The sequence below is a fragment of the Manis pentadactyla genome, chromosome 2 (assembly GCF_030020395.1).
Source record: "Manis pentadactyla isolate mManPen7 chromosome 2, mManPen7.hap1, whole genome shotgun sequence".
Lineage (NCBI taxonomy): Eukaryota > Metazoa > Chordata > Mammalia > Pholidota > Manidae > Manis > Manis pentadactyla.
In genome coordinates this window covers 29,020,619-29,047,257 of record NC_080020.1, presented here as the reverse complement: position 1 = coordinate 29,047,257, position 26,639 = coordinate 29,020,619, and the positions used below count along the sequence as shown (strand labels likewise).

Here is a 26,639-nt window from a genome sequence, read left to right as displayed (position 1 = left end):
TGAGCCTTTGATTTCTGTCCATTCCATGTATGTTCCTCTACAATGCTTCATATCAGTAAATGGCATCACCTTCTTTTAGTTCCTGAGACCTAAAGCATTAACTGCTTTCTACCCCATGTCCAATCCACCAGAAATATATTCATTCTACCTTCAAGATACATTCTGAATCAGAACACTTCACACCAACTCCACAGCTATCCCCCTACTCCAGGCTCAACATATCTTGCTTAGATTAATGCAATATCCTTCTAACTGTTCTCCCTTCCTTAAATCTATAATAGTCTATTTTCTACACAGCAGCTTGCAGGATTCTCAATCTCAAAAAGACTGATGTTTGGGGCCATATAATTCTTTGTGGTAAGAGTATGTCCTGTCCGTTATAGCATATTTAGCAGTATCCCTGGGCTGTATTCATTAGATCAATAGCACCCCCCTTCCAAGTTTTGCCAATCAAAAATGTCTCCAGACCTTGTCAAATGTCCCTGAAGGGCAAACTCATCTCTTATTGAGAACTGGTGAGTTAGAGAGGAATTCTTTAAAAATGTGAAGTAGAGCAAATCACTTCCTGCTCTAAACTTCCCCCTGGTGGTTGCCAGGGGCTTGGGAGGAGGAAATGGAGAATTACTAGTGTACTGGCATAAAGTTTCAGTTAAGTAAAATGATATAAACTCCAGATATTTGCTATACAATATTGTAACTATAGTCAACAATAATGTATTGCACACTTAAAATTTTGTTGAGAGTAGATATTATGTTAAGCGTTCTTATCACACACACAAAAAAAGATGTTAGTTTCTGACAACAGTTCACAAGGCATGAGCTGTTCCTCCTGCCTGAAACATGCTTCCTCTGCCTTTTTGTTTGAGTAATAGCTACTCATCCTTTCAGTCTTAGCTTAAACGCATCCTCCACTAGGAAACATTTCCTGGTCTGTCTCCTAATCTGGGTCTAGGTCCGCATTCCATGCACTAAATGACCATCATGTATGCTGGAATGTAAACTCCACAGCTCCTGGGTATGTATGTAACTTCCTATCCATCAGCAGATGTCTGGCATCCAGCCCAGTGTCCATCTCATAGCATATGCTCAGAAATTATCTGTTCAATGTAGAGTTCTTCTTAGCAAGGATTTCTCTAAGAGCAGAGATTGTCCTTAATGTTTTACCAGGGTAATTGTGGAACTACCAAATAAAAGAAGGACAGTTGCTAAGACATGGCTGTATCTAGCATTATCGTTGTATCTGCTTCCCAGGTCTCAATCAGGGTGGGTGTCATACCCCTATTGTCATACAGGCCAGGCTCAGTCTGCAACTCCGATCAGACCACCATACACCTACTTAAATGAACTGTCCCAGGCCTTATGCTATGCACAAGGATGGGATACAGTGATAAGGAAGGCCCAGTCGTGACTGGACAACAGCGAACAGTTCAGCTTCACTGGGACAAAATATGCCTTTCTAGGGAGTTCAGGTCAGAATACAACAGGATCCTGGCATTTCTAAGTGATTTGTAAGGGCAACATGTATAGTGGATGGTTAAGAATCCATATTTTGGAGCTGGTCAGACCTCGGCTCCCTACTTCATTAGCTGTGTGACCTAGAGAAACCTCCCTCACCTCTTTGAATTTTAGTTGTTTTATCCAGGCAGGGGTAATTAAACCTACTTCATGTGTGTAGGCTTGTTACAGATTAACATAGGGCTGTTAAGGATTTAAATAGATAATGCATGTGAAGTATTCATAACTGTGTTATGTACATGGTGTTAAAAAATATCATCATTATTATCATCATGATCCTTCTTTTTCTTCCTTAACTAAATTGTGAGTTCATTAAATGAGATAACGCATAATTCCCAGCACAGTGCATATCTCAGGGTAAATTATAAATAAATGCAAGTTTCCCCCTTTCCCCAATCTCTTTTATAAACAGGGACCATGTCTTTCACTACTTCTTCAGATACTTAAGGAATGTTCAATAAATATTTGCTGAATATTGACTAAATGTTGTTTGCACCTGCTAGTATCTAGCACTGTGTCATGCACATTGTTGAGGGCTAATAATATTCACTACTAGAGAATCTTTGTATATTTATTTTTCAAAATTAGAATGGGACTAGGAAGAAAATCTGGGGCCAAATTTATATCAAATACCCTAAGATAAGGAAGATCTCAATAGTTGGAAATAATGGTATGGCAACTGTTTTTCTTCTCTTATTCAACTATTAAGAAAATACTAACAGAATTTCAGGGAAATGGATCTGGTTGAAAACTCCAATTGCTCCATAGAGAGGGTGACCCAGTGGACCAAATGGCCAGCAGCTGTGGTTATGTGAGGGAAATTGTGGTAATCACAGGATCAGCAGGCCTTTGTTTAATGTTCCATTTACTAAGTAGGAATAACTTTTCTTGAGTCTTTAAAAGTAACTCACATCAGCTTCACTCACTTGATTTCCCTTGAGAGAAGTAATCTGGCAAAGGGAAATGCTGTGAAACATTTGCCTTTCAGATCTGATGGATCCCTTCATACAGGCATCCTCTGAGTTGAGACCCTGAAAGTCAGGACTGGTAAAAGAGATACATAAGAAACCATCATCAAAGAGTACATTGATTTAAACACCCACTCCCATGATGGAGTTAGAGCAGAATTTAAGTGGAAACCTGCTCACTCATATAGCTTTCTAGGAATGATTCAATCTCAAAGAAAAGTTCATTTCTATTATCAATTTATTGTAACTGACAGAAAAGAAATAATTTGGTGTCATATGAATAAACTGTTGGCTGCTCTTTATCAGGTAGTGAAGCAGCTGTAGGCCATGCTATTTAGCATATTATGACATATAATTTCTACAGTAATTCACATGGTTTATACCAGTGGTTCACAAATATGCTCCACTGTTTCACTGGCCTTGCAAGAATAGAACAGCAATTTTGTGTGTTCAGATTATGGGGTCCCAAGTCTAGGCAGCTCACAGGGAGCTAGCTCTCCATGGTCCTGGTGTCTAACTGGCCCACTGAGTCCTATGGTATGGATTCCTCTGGCTTCTGCTTTAGATGATTTATGCTCCATATGGCATGCCACAGTCCAGACCCTGCTGCATATGTTACTGTCTTCTTGTTGGGAACCTTAGTGACACTGCTGGACTTCCATGAGTGCCATATACAGACACAGAACATTATGGAGAGACTGCTGTGCCCCAGGCCCTTTGCTGGAAACTGGGATATGGAGATGAGTAAAAGTTGGGTTGTGCTCTCAGGGAGCTAGTTGGGAAAAAGAGAGGAATTGTAGAATCACTGACAATGTCCTAAGAATGAATAGAAATGTGTGAGAAATACCTGGGAGTTTTGAGGCAATGGCTATGGACTGTTCTGGCAGGTGCAGTGGAGGAGATCAGGAAAGAGTCTCCTGAGAGAGTGATACTTGAGCTGGGTTGTGGGGAATGAGTTCCACTATACTGAGAGGGGTGTGGGGGGGCTCTTCAGGCAGAGGGACAAAGAGGTGAAGGTTCAGAGAGGGTCCAGGAGTTTCGGATGGAACAGAACATAATAGAAGTCAGAGTATAAGAGAGAGTGATAAAGAGAGATACAGATGAGGCTTGGAAATTAGGGGCCGGATTTTAAAGAACTTTGAAGGCACATTCATAGGCTTAGGCTTTGTCCCACAGCACTGTGGAAGAATTAATAGAGTCTGATCAAGGTTGTTAAAGGGCTAGATTTGAAGTGCGTAGAGCAGATTTCAGGGGGAGAACCTGGAAGCAGGTTTGCTTGAACCTTGTTTCTAGGCACATAAGATTCCATGACTGACAAAGCCCCACGTACTAGTTATCTTAGAGTTGGTGATTTAAACCCAGAAATGGCTAAAGCTAGGCCACAGTGCATGCTGACCTGGCTGAGTCAGGGCAGGTGCCATCTGATATAAGGGGGGAAAACAAATCATACTGTTGAAATATAGCTGGTAGTAATTAGGAGCTCCTCCGTCCTTGCTGTCTAGAAGCTAGCCTGGGACCTTATGACCTCCTTTTTTGGATTAATGAAAAAATATGCTGCCTGCTGCCTTTCTTCCCAGGCTGCCCAGTGCCACTAGACTGAGCATCTCAGAAGAAAACGATCAGCCCATCACTCTCCTATTTATGAATTTACTGATTTATTCTTTATTTCCTGCTTAGTAGCCATATTTTGCCTGGTTTTCAAAACCCTTTCTTAGTTTCTTATATATTTTTCTTCCTATACATCTCTCCAGCATGCCTTCCTTGTCAGGCCATGACTATTCATATTTCTGTATTAATACCCATACTGTTAAAATTTTGCTCATGTCTACCAATATAACAAGGTATTGGTAAATGCAAATCACAGGAAATATTTAGACATTATTCATTTGCTTCTTCACCTAACATGTATTCATCAGAGCTCTGTGATAGGTGCTGAAGTTATAGTGGTGGGTAAGACAATAAGATCCTTATTCTCATTGAACTCAGTCACCCTAGAGCTTTATTACTCAAAGCATAGAACTTGGGCCAACAGCACCTGTTTCACCTGGCACTTTGTTAGAAATGCAAACTCTTATGCCCCACCACAAACTACTTAATTTGAGCCTCATTTTAATGAGATCCCTGGATTATTTTTATGCATAAAATATTTCTGAAGCTATGGCCTAGGAGTTAGGTATTGAAAAGGCAACTATAGTAGCTTGTGAAGACTGTGATACTGAAGGACAGGGCAGGAGAGCCAGAATCATGCTGTTGAATGTTTGGTTATTTAACGGGCATTTTTCCCACTGAATTAAGAAAGAATGGGGTGTGTGTGTGTGTGTGTGTGTGCATGCGTGCACGTGTGCATGCATGCATATATATATAGGGACCACAAGTTATTCTCCATAAGAATCTCCCCCTCAGCCTAGTCCTGAGTCCACTATAGGTGCCTAACACACACTTTCGCTAACTCTGATTGAATTGTTTACAGAAGTACTCAAATTTGAGGGTTTAGATATTTTAGCAAATGATGGAGTTGTTAAATTTTTGTTGGTACAGTTTTGATATATGGAGTGTGGGGGTTTTGTTGTGCTGCAACAGAAAGCAAATGTTGTTTATACTCCTCAAAACCATAGCCTTTCACCATGGTTGACATAAACGAGTGGAAAATTCACAAAATGAAATGGAACCAAATTTTGCACAGAACAGTTTTTGCTCTGTGGTTCAAGGCTATGGATGAGTTTGCTTTTTCTGTGAGTTATTTTTATTTTTATCATATGCAGAGAGTTGGGTGATTCATGACTCCATCAATACTGCCCCAACACATCCATTACTTAGTAATAGCCTTAGACTCAACTGGCACAAAACATGCCCCTGGAAAAAAAAATCACATTTTTCACTTGTTCAGCTCTCTTATGATATGCCAGTGCAATCCACAGCTTTCTTCACACATTGATTTGACACTAAGAGTCAATAAAAGCAACCAAGTTTTGAATGCACAACCGATTACTTTTTCTTCCCCATTATCTTCTATATCTCATTTGACATGCAATTTCTTCTTTAAGGTTATTTTAAAGGAATGAGAATTAACCGTTCAGTGCTCGTTCTCTGGCAGTCTCTATAAAGTTTTGCATGCTCTATGTTTGGATGTTTAAGGATGCCTTTTCTATTCACAAGCATCCTGAGCTTTATCCATCACTTTTAGGTGTTTTGAAACACTGTCCAGAAAATCACTGGCAGAGCCTCAGCTATTGATTTGTTCTAGATCTTTGAGAAAAACCAGAGTCACTGGTGCTTCAACAGAATTGCAGTTATCTCAGTTAGAGAAGCACTGCAGGCATGATCTCATGCAAGAATCTCTTCTATACAACCTTCTGCCCCGAGTGCCACCCAGCCTCTGTTTCAGCAGCCAAGAGCAGGCTTCTCCAGACATCTGGTTATGAGTTATCTAGATATTATAAGGCTGTAGTATTTAAGATAGGGCTTTATAGGTGCAAGAATAGACAAGAATATCAAAAGAACAGAATCAAGCATCCAGAAACAGACCAGCATGCATTTGATGGCCTGACTTATGAGAAAAGAGCACATAGTGGGGAGGAAGGATGGCCACCTCAATAAATCATGTTAGTTCAATAGGATATCCACAAGCAAAGAAAACATGTTGGTCCTGTACCTTGTACATATGTACAGGACGCATTGGTCTAAATGTGAAAGACAACATTTTAGAAGAAATCACAGGACAATATCTTCATGATTTTGAGATAGGCAAAGGCTTAAGACAAAGAGAGCTAGCCAGAAAAGTAAAACTTGCTAAATGGGCTACATTAAAACTATGTATTTCTGTTCATTTTACAATACTGTCAAGATAGTGAAAAGATAGCCACAGAAGATATTGATAATACAGACATCTGAAAAGGGACATGTATGAAGGATATATCAAGACTGACTACACAACAATGAAAAGAAAACCTAATAGAAAAATGGGCAAGAGATTTGCAAAGGTATTTAATAAATGAGGCTATACAACTGGCTGATAAACATGAACAAAATCCTAATCATCAGGCAAATGCAGGGCATGAGGGCATCAGGCAAAAAATCATTAAAACTATGATGGGATATTACAACAACCTCGCTAAAACAAAAAAGGCAGACATGGAGCAACTGACACTCATATATGTTGCTGATAAGAGTGTAAATTTGTTTTTAGAAAACAGTTTGGCAGAATCTATAATGGGAAATTGTAAATCATGTTGCCTGAGAATTCCTCTCCTAGGTATATACCTGACAAAAATTGATGTGTATTTATCAGAAGACTTTTACAAGAGTACTTGTAAGAGCACTTATATAGTGGCCTCACACTGGGAACAAACACAATGTTTATCTGCAAATACAGTCACATTTCTGGATTTATTTATGGATAAATGAAATTGTGGTATATCCACAAAATTAAATACTATTCAATGAACTATATGTGATAACATGGATCAATTTCACAACTTAGTACTGAGCATAAAAGTCAGACACAAAAGAGTACACATATGATTTTACTTACAAGATTCAAAAACAGCTTAATTAATGAAATTAATCTATAATGTCAGAAGCCAAAACAGTGATTACTCTTATATAGAGAGGGGGAAGAGGAGGTTTCTGAGATTCTGGTAGTAGTCTATTTCTTAATTTGAGCTTTGATTACACAGGTGTTCTCATTTTATGAAAACTGAGCTGTATATTTATGATTTGTGAAGTTATTTGTATGTTATACTTCTCCAAATTAAAAAAAAATCAATTGTGTGTCAAACAGGGAAGATGAGGGGACAACCTAACTCCAATCAAAATCTTCTCCTGCCCAGCATGTTATGTCAGTTTTAGGAGGGAGAAGTCCGTTGATTAAAAACGATGTTGATGTTTTAAAAAAATGAACTATGATCTTCTTTATAGGTGTTATCAAAATTCTCCTTTTTCCCTTTGAGTTTTGATGTAGCCAGGGTGAAATGTAAGAGCCACAGGCTTTGTAGGGAAGCCTGATGGGTTTGCTTCTGACCTAATGATGTGTCTGCCTTGTCTCCCTCTCCAGCTAGAAGGGCAGATGAGGGCTGACCTTCTACCAGCATCCATCTCTCCCTTTGGGTCATGCATGGATGGCACTTGGGACCCAGAATACACCTGAGTTTTGTAAGTTCATTGTTCTTTGTGTGTGAGTCTTATCTCAACAATTAGGCTGTAAACATGCAAGCTAGGAATGACATTTCCTATGTTTGTGTTCTCCGTGGTGCTCTGGAGAGCACTCATCAGAGGGCCCAGAAAACACCTGTCACTCTAGAATGTCTGAACATCCAGACTCTGAGAGCAGATGTCTAAGAAGGGAAGTCGATCACCCAAAGTTACTTGGCCACGAGTTGAATCTTCTGATTCCTGTCCTCGTCCAGCCAGGCTCCCCTGCCCAGCCTTGGTGAGGAAAAGTGAACCACACCCCTTTAGTTCTGTTCCTCTCGGCTTTACTTCTTAGTCAGGGTGTGAGGGCACAGCAACTCAGTTTTGCTAACTCTGTTCTGCTTTGCTGATTCTCTTAGCAAACACTGCCTAAATGTGGGGACCCTTCGTTATGGGGAGCAGGAACAGTATACATAATCTCTAAAAATAAAAAGGCAGTCACTTGACTCATTTCAGAGATGGGGTCTACAAAATAAGAACACATCAAGATAAGTGCTTCTCCTGTCTCTCTTCATTTGCCTCCAGGGATTATGATGAAGTTTCAGGGCCCTACATATCCTGAAAGGTGTTGAAATTGAAACATCAGTCTTTTGAAAAATTGCTCATTGTTAACAGTCACTTGAGTTATTTTCAACAAAATGCTCCCTCCGAGCCTGGATTATAAAATGCTCGATGTTAACTTAACCTACTGCTTGTACTCTCTCAACCTTGGTTTCCTGAGGTATAAAATAAGGTAAACAGAAAAGAAGCTATCTAATCGTTCAGGTTTTATTCTGTAGATTCACTCGGCATCTAACCTATATATTCACTAACTTAAATAATTACTAGCATCAATTATGGACAAAAATATTAATGAGCACTAAGTACACATTGATAAACACTGACTATAAATGTCATATATGTATGTATGTATATATCTCAGAATGAATGAACGAATACATGCCTTTTATTGAATGCTTATTCACTGTCAGGCACCATGCTAAGTACTTTAATACTTATTAAATCTTTACATTGATTTAAAAAAGTACTATCTTGACTTTAGTGTAAGGTGTCAGATTGTATTTTCCAAACAGGGCTACAACAACCTCTCTCATTCCAAGAGTTCTTATATAACGTGATTTTGCCACTTGTCCTACCGAAAGGTAGAGTGTATGTTCCTTCCCTTTGGATATTGCTGGGTCTATGACTTCCGAGTATAGGTCATGAAAGGTGGTCGAGCATCTACCTGCTTCTCTTTGGTTCCATGTTCAGCTGGCCAGCACGCTGTGAGGAAGCCCAAGCAGATTTTGGAGAGGCACATGTTGTGGGACAACAGCCTTAACTGCCAGCCATGTAAGTGTGTGAAGCCTCCAGATGATTCTATTCCCCAGCTGGCGAGCCATCTACAGCCTTTCAATTTTTCTATCCGAGGTCCCAGATATCTTTAATCAGGGAGAAGCCATCCCCCTGTGCCCCTTTCCAAATTTCTGGACCCATGGAACCTATGAGCATGGTAAAATGGCTGTTGTTTTTTGCCCCAAGTTTGGAGTGACTATTATGCGGCAGTAGTAACAGAGGCTCTGAGTTGCAAAGCTCAGATTTATTGTAATGAATTGCCCAGAGTCACACATCAGATTAGTGTAAGAGGCAGAATTAAGCCCAGGATGAACACCAGAGCTCATGCTCTTAATTACTCTGCTGAAGAAGCCCTGCATATTTACAAGTCCTGCAAAACTAGTGTCTGTCACTCTGGGATAACAGAGAAAACCATCAGGGTGCTGGGCACTAAGAAAGAAAGCCAGGTGCCCAGGAGATCACAAGGGGACTGGTGGGCAGTGTGGTCTGGCAGGGAAGGGTCACTGCCCAGGAGACAAGTTTTGCTGGGGAAATAGGCAGGCACTCAGATCCAGTTCCTGTCCAGACTCGAGCAGAGAAATAACCCTGGGATGGGATGAGTGGGGCTGCCAGTATCCTCGAGTCATAACACTGCATGTGGCAGCCTTCATCCTTTTCCTGAGAATAGCCTCCAGACTTGCCTCTGGCCGGTGCTGGGCCAGGAGCACAGCCAGATGAGGAGATGCATGTTGGTGAGTCTCAGGAAGCTCTTAGCCAAAAGTAATTGATTGGTGGGAGGCCAGAGACACCATAGAAAGGAAGTAAAGTGATGAACACAAAAGACACAGAGACTTAAGATTCCTGGAACCTATGAGTTGTTTTAATTTGTCTGATTTCTCTCAGACTGTTCAAGTTCAGTTGGAGAATATCCACCATATCATAGATAAGTTTTCACAAATGCCTAAGGTGCCTAACTGGTTTTCTTGGTTTCACTGGAGATGGCTGGTAATTACAGGTATGCTTTGGTTATGTAACTATACTCCTATTATGTTAATGTGTGTGTGCAATTTAAGTAGTAGCTTAAAACCTATACATGCTGAAGTTACTCTACAGGAAGATATGTCAAAGAAATAATCAATCTTCCCATGTTTTCTGCTGCCTGCTACTTCTATAGCTTTTCTTCTTCCTTCCTAATTACAACCCTTAAATAGAATTCGTGCCTCATATCAAATTTACCAAGTATCATAATTCTTCCAAGTGGTAAAGATACCTCAAGACAAATGCTGGGCATAGAAGCTACAGGGCATAAATATGCAAAGAAATAAAAAGCTAACCATTTCAAACAATAAGGCTTCTCTCTCACTTACCAACTTTACATTTCCCTGTATGGCCCCGGAAGATGACTGGTTAGCCAGAGACGGGTAAGATTCCTCAAGGGAGGAACAACCTAAGACAGGCACAGTTGCAGGGGGGCCATCAGGTGAGAAATTGGGGATCAACAGAGGTGAGGCTTAGAACCTCACCCCTCCTGTTCTGAGAGAAATCTTCTGCATACGTGGATGTTTTATTGCCCTTGTCTAGCTTGGATTAACATATAGTCTACAGGCACACACCTGATCACCTACATTTGCTCTCTTACAACACTAAACTATGTTTTATACCTTTATCTTGTATCTACCTACCACTTCAGCATTTTATTAAGAATAATAATAATAAAGAGAGAAATGTGGTATCCACATATAAATCAAGTATAAAAACCAAATGAGTATTCATATTTGAACTGACTGTTTATAGTTCATAATGCATGAGCAAAACCGAAAGTTTCTGTGATGACTGCCCTTGTACTGTTCACCATGTAAGAACTTATTCACTATGTAAGAATTTGTTCTCCATGTAAGAACTTGTTTGTTATGCCTCAGAAGATTGGAGACTGACGAAAATTAGCTTGGGGTGGATTAATGATTGTGCATTGAGCATTGACTCCCCTATACAGAATTTTATTGTTGTTAACAACCATTTGATCAATAAATATGAGAGATGCCCTCAAAAAAAAAATAGTATACACTTCCAGTGGTAAAATAATAAGTAACTGGGATATAATGAATATAGTCAAGATATTGTAACAGCTTGGTATGGTGATAGCTGGTACCTAGAATTGTCATGTATATAAATGTTGAATCACTATGTTGTACACCTGAAACTAATGTAATGTAATACCATGTGTCAACTACCCTTCAATAAAAAAATAATTATCTACAAAAAAAATTAAAAAAAAATAAATTAATTAAAAAAAAAAAAGATTCCTAGAACCCTGTTCTGTGCTAGGCACTAGGCAATATCCTTCAGCCTCTGTTTGCTCATGTATTCTGGTAAGAATCCTGTGATAGTGGTACTTATGGCCCCTTTTTTAAAGTTGAGGAGACTGAGGCTTGGTGGTTGAGTTACTGGCTTAACTCTTGCAGCTGCTAACTGGTGGACTAGGATTCAAACCCAAGTCTGTCTGAATAATGGGATCCTTGGTCTCAAAACACAGTCATCTCCTCCTCTTTGCTTGGGCTCCCTCTGTTTCTCTCCCACGATGACCTCTCACCTGGAGTTCCTTCTGGAAGTCTAACTTTATTCCTTGGGACCAGGCCAAGTCTCTCCTTTTCTACCAAGCCAGCCCAGATCATTTGAGTCCTCAGTGACCTTTCTCTCTTCTCTACCTATTGACTATAAATCCTGCACTTAGGAGTTATTCAAACACAAATAATTATTCAAATTATTCAAATACATGTATTCTGCTCTATTATCTACCTTCTTTTCTTATATTTTTTGGTTCTTCTACTGATTTACAAATTCAGAGTTCTGGACTCATGTTTCTTGCTTCTCTGCATCTGCGATAATGCTTAGCATTGTGCCAAAGATGAGGTTTAGTTTGATTAATTGTCTCTTGTATCTGTAGAAATATATACCCACAATAACCAGAAACAAAACAAAATAAACCCCTCCATTTTCTCTCCCTATTCTCAGAATGAGTACCTGCTGTTCGAACAGGACACTACAGGGAAGGTGAATCCTGAGTGAGTGCCCAGCCAGAACTCCACAGAAAGGAAGGCATCTCTCTGCCTGACAGCCCCTTCTGTCTGCTGCAAGGTGATAAATAACCCAGCAGCAGCTGTGGAGGGCATTCAGCATGTGCCCAGCCAGGACCTTCTGATTAGATCATGGCTGATATGGTTCCATCCACGGTGGACCAAGTCTTACCACTAATTAATAGAAGTCTTCCACAGGGAGCTGGGAGTTACTTCTTGGTGGAACTGAAGAACTGGCCTAATTAGCACTGCCCATTTTAGACACTTTCGTTTCCTGGGTGACACTCTAATGGCTTTACAATAGGTTATAGGGCCTCCAAAGTCAGCGTGTTGTATTATTGAACGTGGTGGGTTCTGAACCCTTGGCCAATACGTAACTAGGGCTGAGCCTGATTGACAGGTCCCCTGGCTCAACTCGTGCCTGTGTCAGCGTCTTTGTTCATGGTGGTCCTCCACCAGACACTTCCCTCTTCATTTCTCTATGTTTTTGTAGAAAACCTTATCTCATCTTTCAAGGCACAGCTCGGTGCTTCCCAGAGGTTCCTTTTCTCTGAAGCCCACACTGAGTTTTCCTTTCTCAGAAAGCTGGCACTAACTCGACACAACACAGAGTTTAGCCTTTGGTTGCACACACCCCTAGCTCCTGGTGTTCTAGGAAGGCAACATGGTGCAGTGAAAAGGGCCTATAATTTTGGACCAGTGGGGCCACAACCCATTATTTCCCTGCCATGCAACCCTGAAGTTCTTTACAAAGGACCACAGGCGTCCTTATTCATCTCCCTTAACAGCATTGTTCTACTGAATGATGAAACACCACATCTTTTATCAGACTTCTGATGGACAGTGGCTACTTCAGGCTTTCTAAAACAGGGAAAGGAATATCCTTATGCATACATCCTGTCACATTTCCACAACCATTTCTGTAGGATAAATGTGTAGACACCAAAAGTTCCTCACCTCCACAATTTTAAGGCCATTTGTGATCCTTTTTGCCTCCGCCCCCATTCCCCCTAAAGCATTGCAGTTAAAAGCACGCCCCCTCCAGCTTTTGGCTCTGACTATGAAACCTGCCCTATGCTAGCCACCTCCTATGTGAAGCCAGGAGACTGGCTGCTCCAAAGTGACGCCTACTACCTCTTTGCTGGGGTCTCTGTTTCACCATCCCCCTCACCCCAGCTGGTGACGCTGCACTGACTCTCAGCGGGGGCCGGGTGCACCACTGGGTGCTCACCTCTCCTGCCTCAGGAGATGACTTTTAAAGACAAAGAAATTGTAAATAATAATAAGGGAATAAAAAGCCAAGGCAAAAAGACTCCATTTATATAAAAACAATCAGAGTTAAGGAACCCTACAGAAGAAAAAGGACGGCTTTTTTTCCATGAATTCTAGCAATCCACAGAGGGCCCTAAGGGACCCTCCACAGGTTCTGGTCTTCGAAGACACTGGTGTGTCAAGCATTACTCGTGGTTGCCAGGATCAGAGATGGGATATGGCCCCAGGAGTGCTGAGTAACCATGGGTAAGGCGTCAATCACTGAGTCACAGTGCTCTCATCTGTAAAACGGCACTGATGTGCCTGGGCAGAGGTCACCGTGATGATTAGGAGGGACATGAGTGAGCACTTACCAGAGGGCATGACAGAGAGTAGATGCCGCAGGTGAAATCAATCATTGCTACTTCTTTCCCAGCAAAGAGAAGATTAGAGCATTGCTACCTAGTGGGATATTAGGATGACAGGGAACTTTGTTTTCTGTATCTATTTAACTTCCTTTTCTCCAGTTCTACTTGCTTTTCCTCCAAATCCTTCAAAGACTAGGACTGACTTTCTTGGCATTAGGTTGCTTTCTCTTCATTAAATGGAAAATATGACAGCCTTAGAAAGTACACATGTTTATTTCAAAAAACATGTGTTAACTAGTTAGAATACACAACAACCGGTGACAAATTTTGGGTGAATTGAAGAGATGTTTGCTGCTCTGTCTTGCAAAGGAACAGACGTGGGTGACTAGTTCAGGGCTGGAATATAAGATGCACTCAGACTCCAGTGACAATGGCGACAGGAGTAACATTAACATTGACTGTTTGTGTGTCAGCTCTGAGGACAGGAAAAGCTTTCCATGCATTATGTTATCTATTACTCAAAATATCCCTTTGAAGTTGGTCTTCTTATCTGCATTTTCCAGAGGAAGAAACTGAGGTACAGAGAGGCCATTTCCCCAAGCTTACGCAGCTAATAAGTGATTGAGCTAGCATTCAATCGCAGAGTTCAGGCCATAACCGTGAGTGTAAAGCTTAGCTTCTCAGGAGTAACCGGGGATGGGAAGGCAGCATTTGCCAAGGAGGAAAGTGTTGAGCAGAAAGGTTAGGAGAGGTCCCTCCAGGTAGAAGGAAGGACAAGGGCATAAAGCCACAGGGACTGGGAGCAGAAGTGAGCTGACTTGGTTTGGCTGGAGCCTTGGTTGGACCTGGGGGTCAAAGAGAGACAAGCCTTACCTGGGCACTGGGGACCTACTAGGGATTGTCTTGCTCCCATTTGGAGGAGGAGATGTCAGAGAAGAAGTGACCCACCCAGTGGGCTAAGAGCAGAGTGAGATAAGCTTCCTTCTGAACTCCTTCACACCTCCTCCGACCCTGTGGATCCGCCTCCTGTGGCAGCAGCCGCTCTTGCTGCCCTCACCGGTAGGACCCCATTCGGCTCCCAGTGGGTATCTGCCTCCTCATGTTAAGGCCCTCTTTCCTTAAGCCACCAGATACACAGGTGACTGTCCTCACCTAGGTCTGTCATTGCTGTGTTGGTGTGCCTGACATCATTTGTTTTCTGCGAAGAACCTTGGACTTAATTCACCTGTTATCTCCCTGAGCACAGCTAGGACAAAAGTGTTCATCTGCTGCACCTGGATGGTATACCGAATGCATATTCAAACCATCAGGCTCCTCGCAGGAGTCTGAGCATCCATTCCCCTTCAGTTCAATTAATAATACTTCCATTTTTTCCTGTATAGAGGTTAGCACTTCCAGATGAACAACTGGGACTCTTGATTTCAGATGCTCTATTTCCAGAGAGGGTTTACAAAGAAACAGGGGGATGGTTCTCTTCTGGAAAATATGGAACCTAGAAGATGCAGCCATGGGCAGGCCTTTCTGGGTATAGTGACATGGGGACCATCTTTCTTCTAGTGATGCCCCTTCCATGGCCTGGATTTGTCAAGGCAGGTGAAAGAAAAGAAAAACACAGCAATCAGACTTTCTACTTGGAAACAAAAATGGTGGGGGTGTGTGTGAAATTCCTTTAAAAATACATATAAATATATTCCAAGTATGTCTAAATGCATTAAAGACATAGTGGTACTGTTCTTCCGGGGGTCTCTCACAGGTGGCCCACAAGCTGAGCCCTGGCATGCTTTTGTTCCATATGCACAGAGTCCCCACAGCAGTGACAGTCCAGCACCGAGTGACAGCTGCCCTCTTAGCTGACACATGCAAACCTCAGGTCACCACAGCCCCAGCTGACCTCCATTCACGTGTTGTTGAACTTACACTACTATCTGTGTGATCTTGACTCAGTCCTTCTCTTCCCTGTACGCCAGAATCTTCACCTATCACGTTGAGATGGGGAGAGGGTGTGGATGGCATTTTATTTTGAGAATTGCTTGTCTCCTCCCACAAGAAGGTATATGCTCTAGGAGGGCAGGACTTTTGTCTGCTTTGTTCAGTGATCTCTCTCATAGCGTGCTGAACCAGGTCTGCCACATAACAGGTGCTAAATAAACATTTAATGAGTGAGTAAATGGCTCTAAACATCCCTTTTAGTTCTGTGAAACACTTTCTGAAATTTTGCATTTCGTGATTTTGGAAGGAAAAAGAAAAATCTCTCCTTCAAGTAAACTTTCCAAGCCCTGGACTTCCAGAGTAATCTAGAGAGAGCAGTCTGACTTTCCCCCTTGCTGATGGCCAGCACTGCTGGTGGAGATGCAGAAAACGATGCTTTTCATTTGCGTGGCAGCGAAGCTTTCATCTCCTGCCACTGTGTTCATTTTAAAACTTCCTTGTGGCTTTTGGAGTTTCTGAAACTTCGACTCTTGTCCTTTTCACAGCAGGTCTGTGACACTGCTGAGCACCACAGCCTGGCACTGGGTCTCCTCATCAGGTAGTGGAGCTTTAGAATTGAAAAGGCAGGAGGCATTGAGCTGGACTCCCCCAGTGATGGGGGCCACACAGATGGCACCTGCCGTGACTGCAGAATCCCCTCACCTGCATCAACCCCTCTGCATTGATGTTGTTTCCTATGGTAAGGAAATGCAATCAAGGGGAATTCCATTTCTGAGCTCCTTCTGGTAGCCTGGCCTGCAGAAAGAGCCACATCACTGGTGAGGCCTCTGCCTTCAATAGCTTTGATTCCCTCCTGTGTGCCCAGGGTCTTGCTCACCTACCAGGCAGTAAGCCACCGGGTGGTAAACAGGCCAGCTCTGGGCTCAAGGTTTGTGGCTACTGATTGGTACCATTTCTGGCTGCCCATGGACCTTGCTTCCTATACCTCTCAACTGACCCTCCTGGATACCCTAATTCAGTGACTTTCAAACTTGAATGCCTATCTACCCTGGGCGGAGGGGAGGACTTACAAAAATGATGTGTATTTCTCTTTTCAGTTGCAGACTTCCTAGCTCTGCAGGGTTGGGTAGGTCCTGGGAATCTTCATTTTGACAGACATCTCAGGTGATTCTGATGCAGGGGACCCGGCAGAAACTGCTATATCACATGTAAAGGCCCAAAGTAGCTATTACACATTTCTTACAACATCACTGTCTATACATCTTTGTGACACTGTTCCCTGCAGCAGTGAATCTGTGTCCTACATAAGGCTATTTTCTAGGTGAAACATTTTATAATTTCAAGTTGCTACTGTCAACGTCCCTGAATATTTGCTCTCAGCACCCCTCCTTGCCCCTCCACACAGTCCAGTGGCATGGTGATGAGCAAAGGAAGGGTGTGCATGGCTGCCTCTGGGAGGGATGCAGGGACCACAGGAGGAGGAAGTGGAGGGGCAGGTCTCTCATCACCTCTCAGTCCTATGGAATTTGTGTGTGAATGCAGAGGTCAGGCTCTCATTGGCTATCGGCTTGGGCCCTGCTCATTGGCCAGCCTGCTCCCACGGCGAGTCAGTTACGGGGCCCTCACCCAGCTGATTGGCTGTGGGGTTGTGGCGTGGGGTGTCTGGAGGTCTCCCGCACGCCATCGCTCCTCCGCTTGGGGCTTCTCGCCCAGAGTAATTATCTTCACGAGGTGGAAGTGATTATTATATATTCTGATGTATTTCAAGATGAGAAATAAAAGAGTTCTGAAAACTGAAGTCATAATTTCCCATTTTCCTTTATTACCCAAGGACCTTCCAAACCCTCTTTTTCTCCTTTCTAAGGTCATCTGAACCCAGAAATCTCTGATCCCCCGGAGAAGCCAGCGGGGAAGTGTGGGCTGTGGGAATGAAGAGGTGAAGAGGTCCACGGTCCGTTTACTTGCAGGCGTGAGCCTGGGGCTGCTACTGCGTGGTGGGCAGCACCGGACTGAGAGTGGACAGGCTGGAGGTGTCGCCTCAGACACCTTAGAGAAAATCCCTTTCTCTCCTTGGGCCTCAGTTCCTCACCTGTGATGTGAGATGGATAAGTAAAATCATCCTGATAACACCACCCAAAGCTAAAGGTCTTCGGGATTGTGGTTCCACGCTTTCCAAATACTCCCTACCTCTTCGATTCACCATCGGCTCTCCCATCTCCTCACCTTCATATACTCAGCCCATCAGCAACTGCTGTCAATAGAACACGAATTCACCTTCCGACCATTGCAATTTCCATCACTGTAACTTCCCCTGGACAGCCACAAGAGCCTCTTGCTCTGTCCCTCTGCTTCTACTCTTGACTATTCTCTGTCCTGACTAATATTTCTCACTGCTCCCCAGAATTTCGTTTATTTATTTATTTATTTTTAGATAATTATTTTTTATTGAAGGATAGTTGACACACAGTATTACATTAGTTTCAGGTGTACAACACAGCGATTCAACATTTATATACATGATAATTCTAGGTACCAGCTATCACCATACCAAGTTGTTACAATATTTTGACTATATTCCTTATGCTATACATTACATCCCAGTTACTTATTTATTTTACAATTGGAAGTGTGTGTGTGTATATATATATATATATATATTTTTTGTGTGTGTGTGTGTGTGAGGGCATCTCTCATATTTATTGATCAAATGGTTGTTAACAACAATAAAATTCTGTGTGGGGGGTCAATGCTCAATGCACAATCATTAATCCACCCCAAGCCTAATTATCGTCAGTCTCCAACCTCCCAGAATTTTATTTAGCATGTATATCAATCCTTCCCTTGCTTAGAATTCTCCTATGTCTCCCACTGTATTTAGGATGAAAACTCCTAAGACCATGGGGCCCTGCATTGTCTGACCTCTGCCTACTTCTCTAACGTTTTCTCAGATCCCTGTTCTTGTTCACTACGAGCCAGACACATGATCAAATCCTTGAGAGCCCTAAGCATTTTTCCTTCGGAGGGTCTTTGCACATAGCTGTCGTGTCGCTCACTTTAGATAAGCCTAACTCTTCTTACCTATCTGCTCCTCAGAACACCCTAAGTAAGTTCCCTTTAATTCTACTTCCTTTATTATCTATTGCCTCAGCGGGGTCATTCTATTCATAGCACATCAAAATTCATACATTCACAACTGCTCATTTAATGTCTGTCCTATACCATTGTATTTGCCAGCTCCTTAAAGCAAAGACACCTATCCCCCATGCTCTATCATCAATATATCTCCATATGCTCAGCACCGAGCACCATGCCCTGCATGTCACAGGCAGTTAGTAGTATCTGCTGAATAAATGAATGACATTGGTCACAAATAGGGGGAAAAGGCACAGAAAGGGAAAGTCGGGAGAGATAAAGATAAATTTGCCTGTGATGATTTTTGTCCCTCTTTTAATACTACATCCCTTTACAAAGTGTCCGTATCTATGGAAAAAGAATAGGTCGTTGGGTACAAGAAGCAGGCCTACAAAGTCTGTGTATGGTGGCTTTTTGATCTCACCATTAACCTAATGAAAAAGATTATAATCTGCGATAACACCCAAACTGAATTTTAAATTTGAATGTTCAAATAGGTCATACCGAACCAGTTTCTCATATAAACATTGTAAAGTTCGGAGGGAGGAGTCCTTGAATCATTTCAGTAGCATTTACTGGCACACAGCATTGAATGTGTTAATTTTAGGTTATTTTATCTATTCGTGGTGCTAGTGCAGAAAACATTGACTTTAGGCGTTGTGGCCAGTGCTGTTGGTTGACTCTTCGGCATTCATTCCCATCCCTTCTACCCTAGAGGCAGGAACACCTAGTCTTGCTTCACTGGCTTCCTTGCTACTAGATAAGATTATGGGCCACTGTTCAGACTAATGCAGTAGAAGCTGATGTCTGCTTGGGGTAGATAGTTGTCTGCTTAGCTTTTGTTTTCCTGAGCCAAAGTGACATTAATAACCACAGACACTTCTTGCTCCTTGAGCATGGACATGACATCTGGGAGCCACCCTCTTGCAGACATGAGAAAAAGCCGAGAGGATCATGACACAGCAGGTCCTGATTTCCCTGAACCACGAGCCCCTGCCCACCTCTACTTTTCTCATAATGTAAGAAGGAGAGCTCTGCTCATGTTGCCATGGTCAGCTTACTGTGTCACCTGCAGAAACCACATTTGGCCATATTTTGTTGGCTTTTGGTTAATAGACATTAATATAAACTTTAAAGAGATTAAAAAGATGAAAGCTACGTGTGTATGACTGCAGATTCCTGCAATGCAGATGGACTTGAGCTCCCCAAACTCTAAATCAGTGAGGATTTATGATACATTCTTTAAATAATTAGTAAGAACAACTAATTCAAGCTCACTTAAAAGGACGTTTGGTGTATACAAACTCCTTACAAGTACCTTCTGCCAGAGCACCCAGCGTGTCTAACATAGTGCTGTCCACATCGGGAGCTCATGAAGCTTGCTGACTTCATGAGGACGTATGTAAACAGCAGCAACAAGGGCTTCTGTCGGTGTTTGCAGCTGTTTGCTTGCTCTCTGGCTCTGATCTCTGTCTAAGCATCTCTGGCTTTTTGCCTGACCCTAGTGAGAGAAGTACAAGTCTTTTCTCTTTAGCATGTGTTTCCAGGAAATGCAGTGACGCATATTCTGACTGTTAGGGGTTTTCTTTCAGGCCCCAAAGCTCTAGGATTGGACAGGGTAGGCCTGAAAAGGAAAAGTCTACCTCAAGTGGATAAAACTCCTGATTCCGACAGGTTCACTTCTGTGTCTGTTGGACCCTTTAGTCCCCAGTGACAATTCCTTTCTCCCAGTTCCTGTGAGGAGGAGCCTCAGGAATCCAAGTATTGCTGGTCTCTGGAGTGAACCACTGGCTGCTTCTGCTTTACTCCTTGACTTCCCCAGAAGAGTGAAGTCTAGTGGCCTCCAAATCAGTGTGAACACCCTTTCTCTAGTGAAGTTTAGTAGAAGCCCAGTATTGAAAATAGACAAAATAATTAAAAAATAATGTCTGCTTCTAATGCTTCCTATGTGTTGGCTGGAAACTATTTGTATTAATATTGCAAACCTCACAACAATACTCAAGGTTGTCTCCATTTTGCCAGTGAAAACCAGGGGAATAGGGTGGACTTGTTTTATCACAGATCGGGAGGAGGGAGGTACATATGACTGGTGAGCCTGCTCTTCACCTCGGTGTCAGTTCCTAAGATACCCTAGTGGAATCCTCACAAGTCCCGGAAGCACAGTTGGAAAATCCTCTTGCAGTCGCAGGTCACAAACCCAACCACCTTCCCAGGGGTCATCTGTGTAGCAACGGAATGAAGGGGGTCAGCTGAGGGCTGTGGTGAGGTAGGGAACGCATGGACCAGCTGAATGAGGCAGCTGACACTCAGGTTTGGACAACCATTGCCAAACTGTGAAAGAATAAATGAAAACATAGCCTGGCAGAGGATTCAGCTTGAGGACCACTAATGTGATACCTTTGGAGGAATGGTGGGAAGTAGGAAAACACACCGTGAGGTCAGACCACAGGGGCACCCTTAGGAGGTGAGAGTAATGGAGAAACAGGCCTGTGGGTGTTTGCAGACACATGCCTATGTTGATGACCCCACCTTGTGCTGACTGAAGAGTCATTTCATCCCATGGTTTATCCTCTGGCCTGCTTTATTTTTAAGCAAGCCCTCCCCTTGTTTGGTTCTATCGGCTCTTCACCATGTGTCTGCCAGTATTGGCCAAGCATCCAGTCTCACACCTCCTCTCCCACGCACCTCTCCCCAGCCCCCTACTGTCTTATTTAAAGAAAAACAAGATTATAATGGTGAACAATGAGACTGTCTAAATTATACAGCAAGCAAAATGAGTCCTGAGGGAAGCTCCTTAGGGAGATTTTATTCCATTGTCACTCAGGAATATTGGTTCTCATCAACACTTGAGTGGAAAACAGGTGGTAAAGATGCCTCCAGCACCTGTCCATGAGGTCTTGGTATTTATGCAGTTACACTCCTAGAAGCCAGAGTGGGTACAAATCTATCCGCAGCAGTCAAATTCTAAGCCATGCCCCCCTGCATGCTTTAGTAACTTGGTAATCTACGAGAGGCTGCCTACTGGAAAAAGAGTTCATAGACATTAAGCAACTGTGAAAGGAAATATAGCCAGTGCTTATTTATCAGGTAAATTAAAGGAGACTTGTGGCAAGAACATTCCAGAATGTAGTTGAAAGAACATTATGCACAAAGATAGCATGTCAATAAATATGGGAATTAGTCTAGATTGGTAGTTTTACCCTCCCTTTGCTTTCCACCCTTCCTTAATTTTTTTCTTAGCTTCAGAATCCTTTTTTCAAAAGAAATAGTATTCACAAGTTGAATACTATATAAATCAGACAAAAACGGAGCCACTCTGTGGAGGGCTGACATCTCACTGATTTGCTCAGCCTAGTACTCTCAATGCAACACCTGAGGCACCTCAGAGAAACCCCATTTCCGAACAAGAAAGAAATTTACATCACTAGTAGAACCAAATAACTTCCAAGGTCCTTCTCAGAATCAGGAAAAAGAGAATCCTATTCTTTTAAATTTGAAGAAACGGAAGGCTTCTTGGGTCAGGTGACCTGGCCAGGGCCACACACAGATAATAGAACCAGTGCCAGAACCCACTCATAATTCAGTGCTCTTCTGCCCTCCAGAAATAGTGTAGCATGGTGGTCTGATCTCAGCTCACTGAGCTGCTAGCTGTCAGCAAGATATTTGACATTTCTGTAGTTCCTCGTTTATAAAAGGAGATGTAACGAGAGTCCCACCATATGCCTTCTTTAGATAATGCAGGCAGAGGACTCAAAATTTTGCTTGGCATATGGTAGGTGCTCAGTAAATATCAGTTGTACCATACTGTCCCCCCATCCTTTCTCTGCCTGTACCCTTTAGGTACAGAACATTGGTGTTGTGATCATGCCCATTAACCTTGACAGTGCACATCAGCCACACAGCAGACAGAGCTGGCCCAGACAAGGATGTGTCCAGATAACCCACAGCGTGCAATGGACAGCTGACTGGAAGCACAATTGAAAACCGAATACAATGAAGTTTGGAGGTAATTCCTGTCCCTTCACTTTCCAATATTTGATTTTCCAAAGAATACACAACATCGAGCAAAGGGGTTGAGAAGTGCTGACTGACCTGGGAGAAATGTCACATCCTTGTTGCATGAAGGCTCCCAGGGAGAACCACAAGCTGTTGAATATCCCAAACTCATTGGACTGGTCACTGGTCGTCTGATCCCGCCCTTCCTCAAACTCTTCACTGTGCCATTCATAGGGGCTGAAGCGGCTGACCAGGAAAAGGACGACACTCACTCCGATGTAGGCAAAGACGATGCACATCCAAATCTCATAAGCCAAAGGGTCAAGGAAGGAGAAGACCCCGGGCTTGGACTTCTGTGGCTTTTTTATCATGATGGAAATCCCCAAACTCATAAATGGCTTGGAGAAGTCTATCACCTCTTCCCGGACCAAGGTGATGGTTAAAGGGGCCACAGCCACATCTGCTCTCTGCAGAAAGAGAGAAGAGAAGATGCAGTTGAGCCCAGCAGCGCTCTGTTCCCTTGGTCCTCTTTTCACTGTGAATATTCTTTTGTATCTTAAAGGATGTGAAAGTTGGAAGGAACCTGAGAAGTCCAACCCCTCCTACTCTCTATAAAATATCCCTGACAAGTGGATGATCAGCTCAATGTCTTACAGGAGAGATTATCCCATTGTTTGTCAGTTCTAACTGTTCGGGGGTCCTCCTCACCTTCCTAGAACGGGAGCTGTTGTGGTGACTATTGTTTTGCCTCCCCAGCAGCCATGCCTCCTTCCTCTGGGGGAAAAGTGACTCCTGCCCCACTCTCGGTCCTCTTGGTTCAGGGGCTGGTCACCCTGGTTACATGGTAAAGCACATGGCCCCAGGTTGGGCCGTCAGTGTACTCCCTTCCCCTAGCTAGAATGATTCATTCAAGGGTAGCCGAGGACCCAAGTCTGTTTAATGCATCCTGAGAGTCAGAGTGAGAGATGCAGAGGCTGATCCATGACACAATTTGGGTCACCCTAAGTTCAGGGGTTGCCCAGGACTCCCTAAGAACATGTGTCAGTATAGTCTCTACTTGTCCCGCAGGAGCATGAACCAATCCTTCTGTTTGACTAAGCCAGTTGAGTTGAGTTTCTTTCACCTGCAACCAAGATAGTCCTGGCTAATAAGGCGGTGAAGGCAAACCTAATTCAATAAACATTTGTTGGGTGCTTATTATGTGCAAGCCTTGAACTGAAAGCGAACTATGGTCCCTATACTCAGGGAATTACAAACGAGGAGGAGAGATTGGTACACACACACACACACACACACACACACAAAATTTTCAGTATGAGGCAGGCTTTCAAGAGGAACAAAATGCTACAGGAGATCAGGGGGAGATTAATTGGCTGAGGAGATCAGAGGCTGCCTCATCAAAGAGGTGACATACAAGTTTGGCATTGAAGGAGGGGTAGGATTTTGACAGGTTGTTCTAGCATATAGCACATTCCAGGAGGAGGGAATCATGTGAGTAAAGGCCTGGCAGAGAGAAGGAAAAGCAGCATCACAACTATTTTTTTCCAAGAAGACTGCTAAGAAATACACAAATGATTCAATTAAAAAAATTCAAATCTAGCATGTAGCTAAATATAAGAAGGCTGCAAGAAATGCTCATCCATGGTTATCCAGCATGTGGGATCACCATGTTCTTCTGTCTTTCTTACCTAAGGGCAGAAGCCCTGGCATCTATATAATGAAAATCCATTGCTGTTGGCTGAAGGTCAAGAGATCCTGGGAACCCAAGAGGGTTCCACAAACAGATGCCATGACAATAATTTGAAATGAGAGACATATCTGGACAAGTTTGTACAAGGTGAATGACTTATGATGCACAGCGGTCCAGATGTGAGGTTGGTGACAGGTGCTGTGCAGACAAGGGTCCTGCTTAGCCACTGGTTGGTGTTGCTAAGATATTTTCTCTGGTTACTATCATTGTCTGGGATTATTGAGAAGGTACTTTAAATGGAATAAAAAGATTGGCTTCAGAATGACTTAAGTTCTCACTCATAGAAAGAAACTTTGCATAAAGCAATGTGGGTCAGGTGTGAATTTCATAGTAATTGTTTCATTTTTCCTAACATGCACTGCATAAATCTTCATAATTTTTACAAACACAAGACAGTGAAAGGGAGAAGATACCCATTCTTTTCTCTGTAGCCTAACATAGAAAAAGAATAAATTGGAAGAGCTGACTTAGAGAGACATACTAGAGAGATATACCACAGGTTACCCAAAAGGGAGGTGAGTGAAGACCAGCTTTGAAAGTGATAATGGGAACTGAATGGATTTGTTTGATGCCTGCTGATGTGAGTTACTAAAAGGGACTGTGGACTGGAAAAAATTACAGAACCACATCATCTTAGTGCTTAGTTTGTTCAGCAGTTCCAAGAACTGTTTCATGGAACATTATTTCTAGAAGGATGTTAATAAGTATATGAAAATAAACATTGGGAAACATGAATTTAAATAGATTACTTTGAGAACATCTCATAATCTTTAAAAGACCATCATGCACCAAGAACTTCAGAGAGGAGTGAGCAGGAGCAGCATTTCAGAAATTACTTGGCTGTGGGTCCCTGCACATCGAAAGGACCCATGTGTGCAGGACACACACACGTGGAAGATGCTAGATTCTGTGACTGCATTTTATAGATGAGACGCTCAGGTTCAGAGAAAGAATGTGGTTTGTGCAAAGCAGCAGTGTTTTAGCTTGTTTGACTTTGAGGGATCTTGGGAATTGATTTCCAGCATCTGAGGTAGTTACTGGAGCTCTAGAGGATCAGCTAAGGGCAGCGCTGGTCTGGGAAAGCCGACCTGGCTGCTCTGCTCTGGGATTTGCTGACCATGTGGCCCTAAGTTTCCTCATTAAAGAAAAACAGAGGCATAATAATTTTTTTGCTTTACCCATTTGACAAGGTTGTTTTGTGAGGGTCAAAATAATTCAAATAGATGAAAGTACTGTGAAAGTGTGAGCATTTCACAGGCACTCAAAATTATTTACCTAACTGATATCTTAGGACAGTGGCTCTCAAACATAAACATGCATCAGAATCACCTGGACTGCTTTTAAAAACACAGATGGGAGAGTTTCTGGGTTCAGTGGGTCTAGGGTAGGAGCTAAGAATTTGCATTTGTAAGAAGTTCCCAGTTGATGCTGAGGCTACTGGTTCAGACATCACACTTTGAGAACCACTGATCTGGGAGATCCCAAAACAAAATGTGTTGTCTAGAAACAATTCTGGGGAAACAGTAAACAGTTTTGATGTGGTAGGTGAAAGCAAAAAGTAAAGAAAACTATAGGGGATGGAATCTCCTCTGAATGAGGCACTGGATAGGTGAATACTCTCCACCCCAGGCCTGGGGGGAAGGATTCACTTCCCCTGTGTTTCAGTGATGACCCTCAGAGTCCAGCCAGCACCTGCAGGAGTTAGGGAGCCAGTATGTCGGCAGAGTCAGAACTCAAATCTGGGTGTCTGTAAGGTTCACTCTTTTTGTACTTCACTAAGGCCAAGAGCAGGCAGGACAGTCCCCTGGGAGTCAGGCACAGAGCCATACCCATGCAAATGCAGGAAGCAGAAACTTCACTTGCAGCGTGTGGCATCTGAGTGTGCAGACAGTATTCTCACTACCAGGTAGCAGCAGCCTTGCAGGCCAGTGCTGGTCAGCATGACTTCTACAGAGGCAGCATGTCCCAGCACAGAGTACAAAAGCCAGGCTGTGTGTCCCGACTCAGCTTTTACCTGCTTTATGATCTCTGCCAAGTTACCTAACCTCCCGGGCCTCAGTGTTTTTATCTATACGATGTGGAAAATAATCATATCCACCTCATGGGGCCGTCATGCAGAGTGAATGAAATGATGTGGGTGAAGTATTCACAC

The 26,639-nt window shown here is 42.8% G+C and overlaps 1 protein-coding gene across 7 annotated transcripts in view; it reads right to left on the bottom strand.

The window, feature by feature from the left end:
* GRIA1 (glutamate ionotropic receptor AMPA type subunit 1) overlaps positions 1–26,639 on the bottom strand; it is a 287,460-nt gene that overhangs the window by 62,678 nt on the left and 198,143 nt on the right. For all 7 annotated transcript variants that reach the window (XM_057491002.1, XM_057491010.1, XM_057491016.1 and 4 more), the window contains one exon: positions 22,834–23,204. In XM_057491002.1, the coding sequence (XP_057346985.1) occupies positions 22,834–23,204 (371 nt within the window). The remainder of the gene's footprint in view (positions 1–22,833; positions 23,205–26,639) is intronic.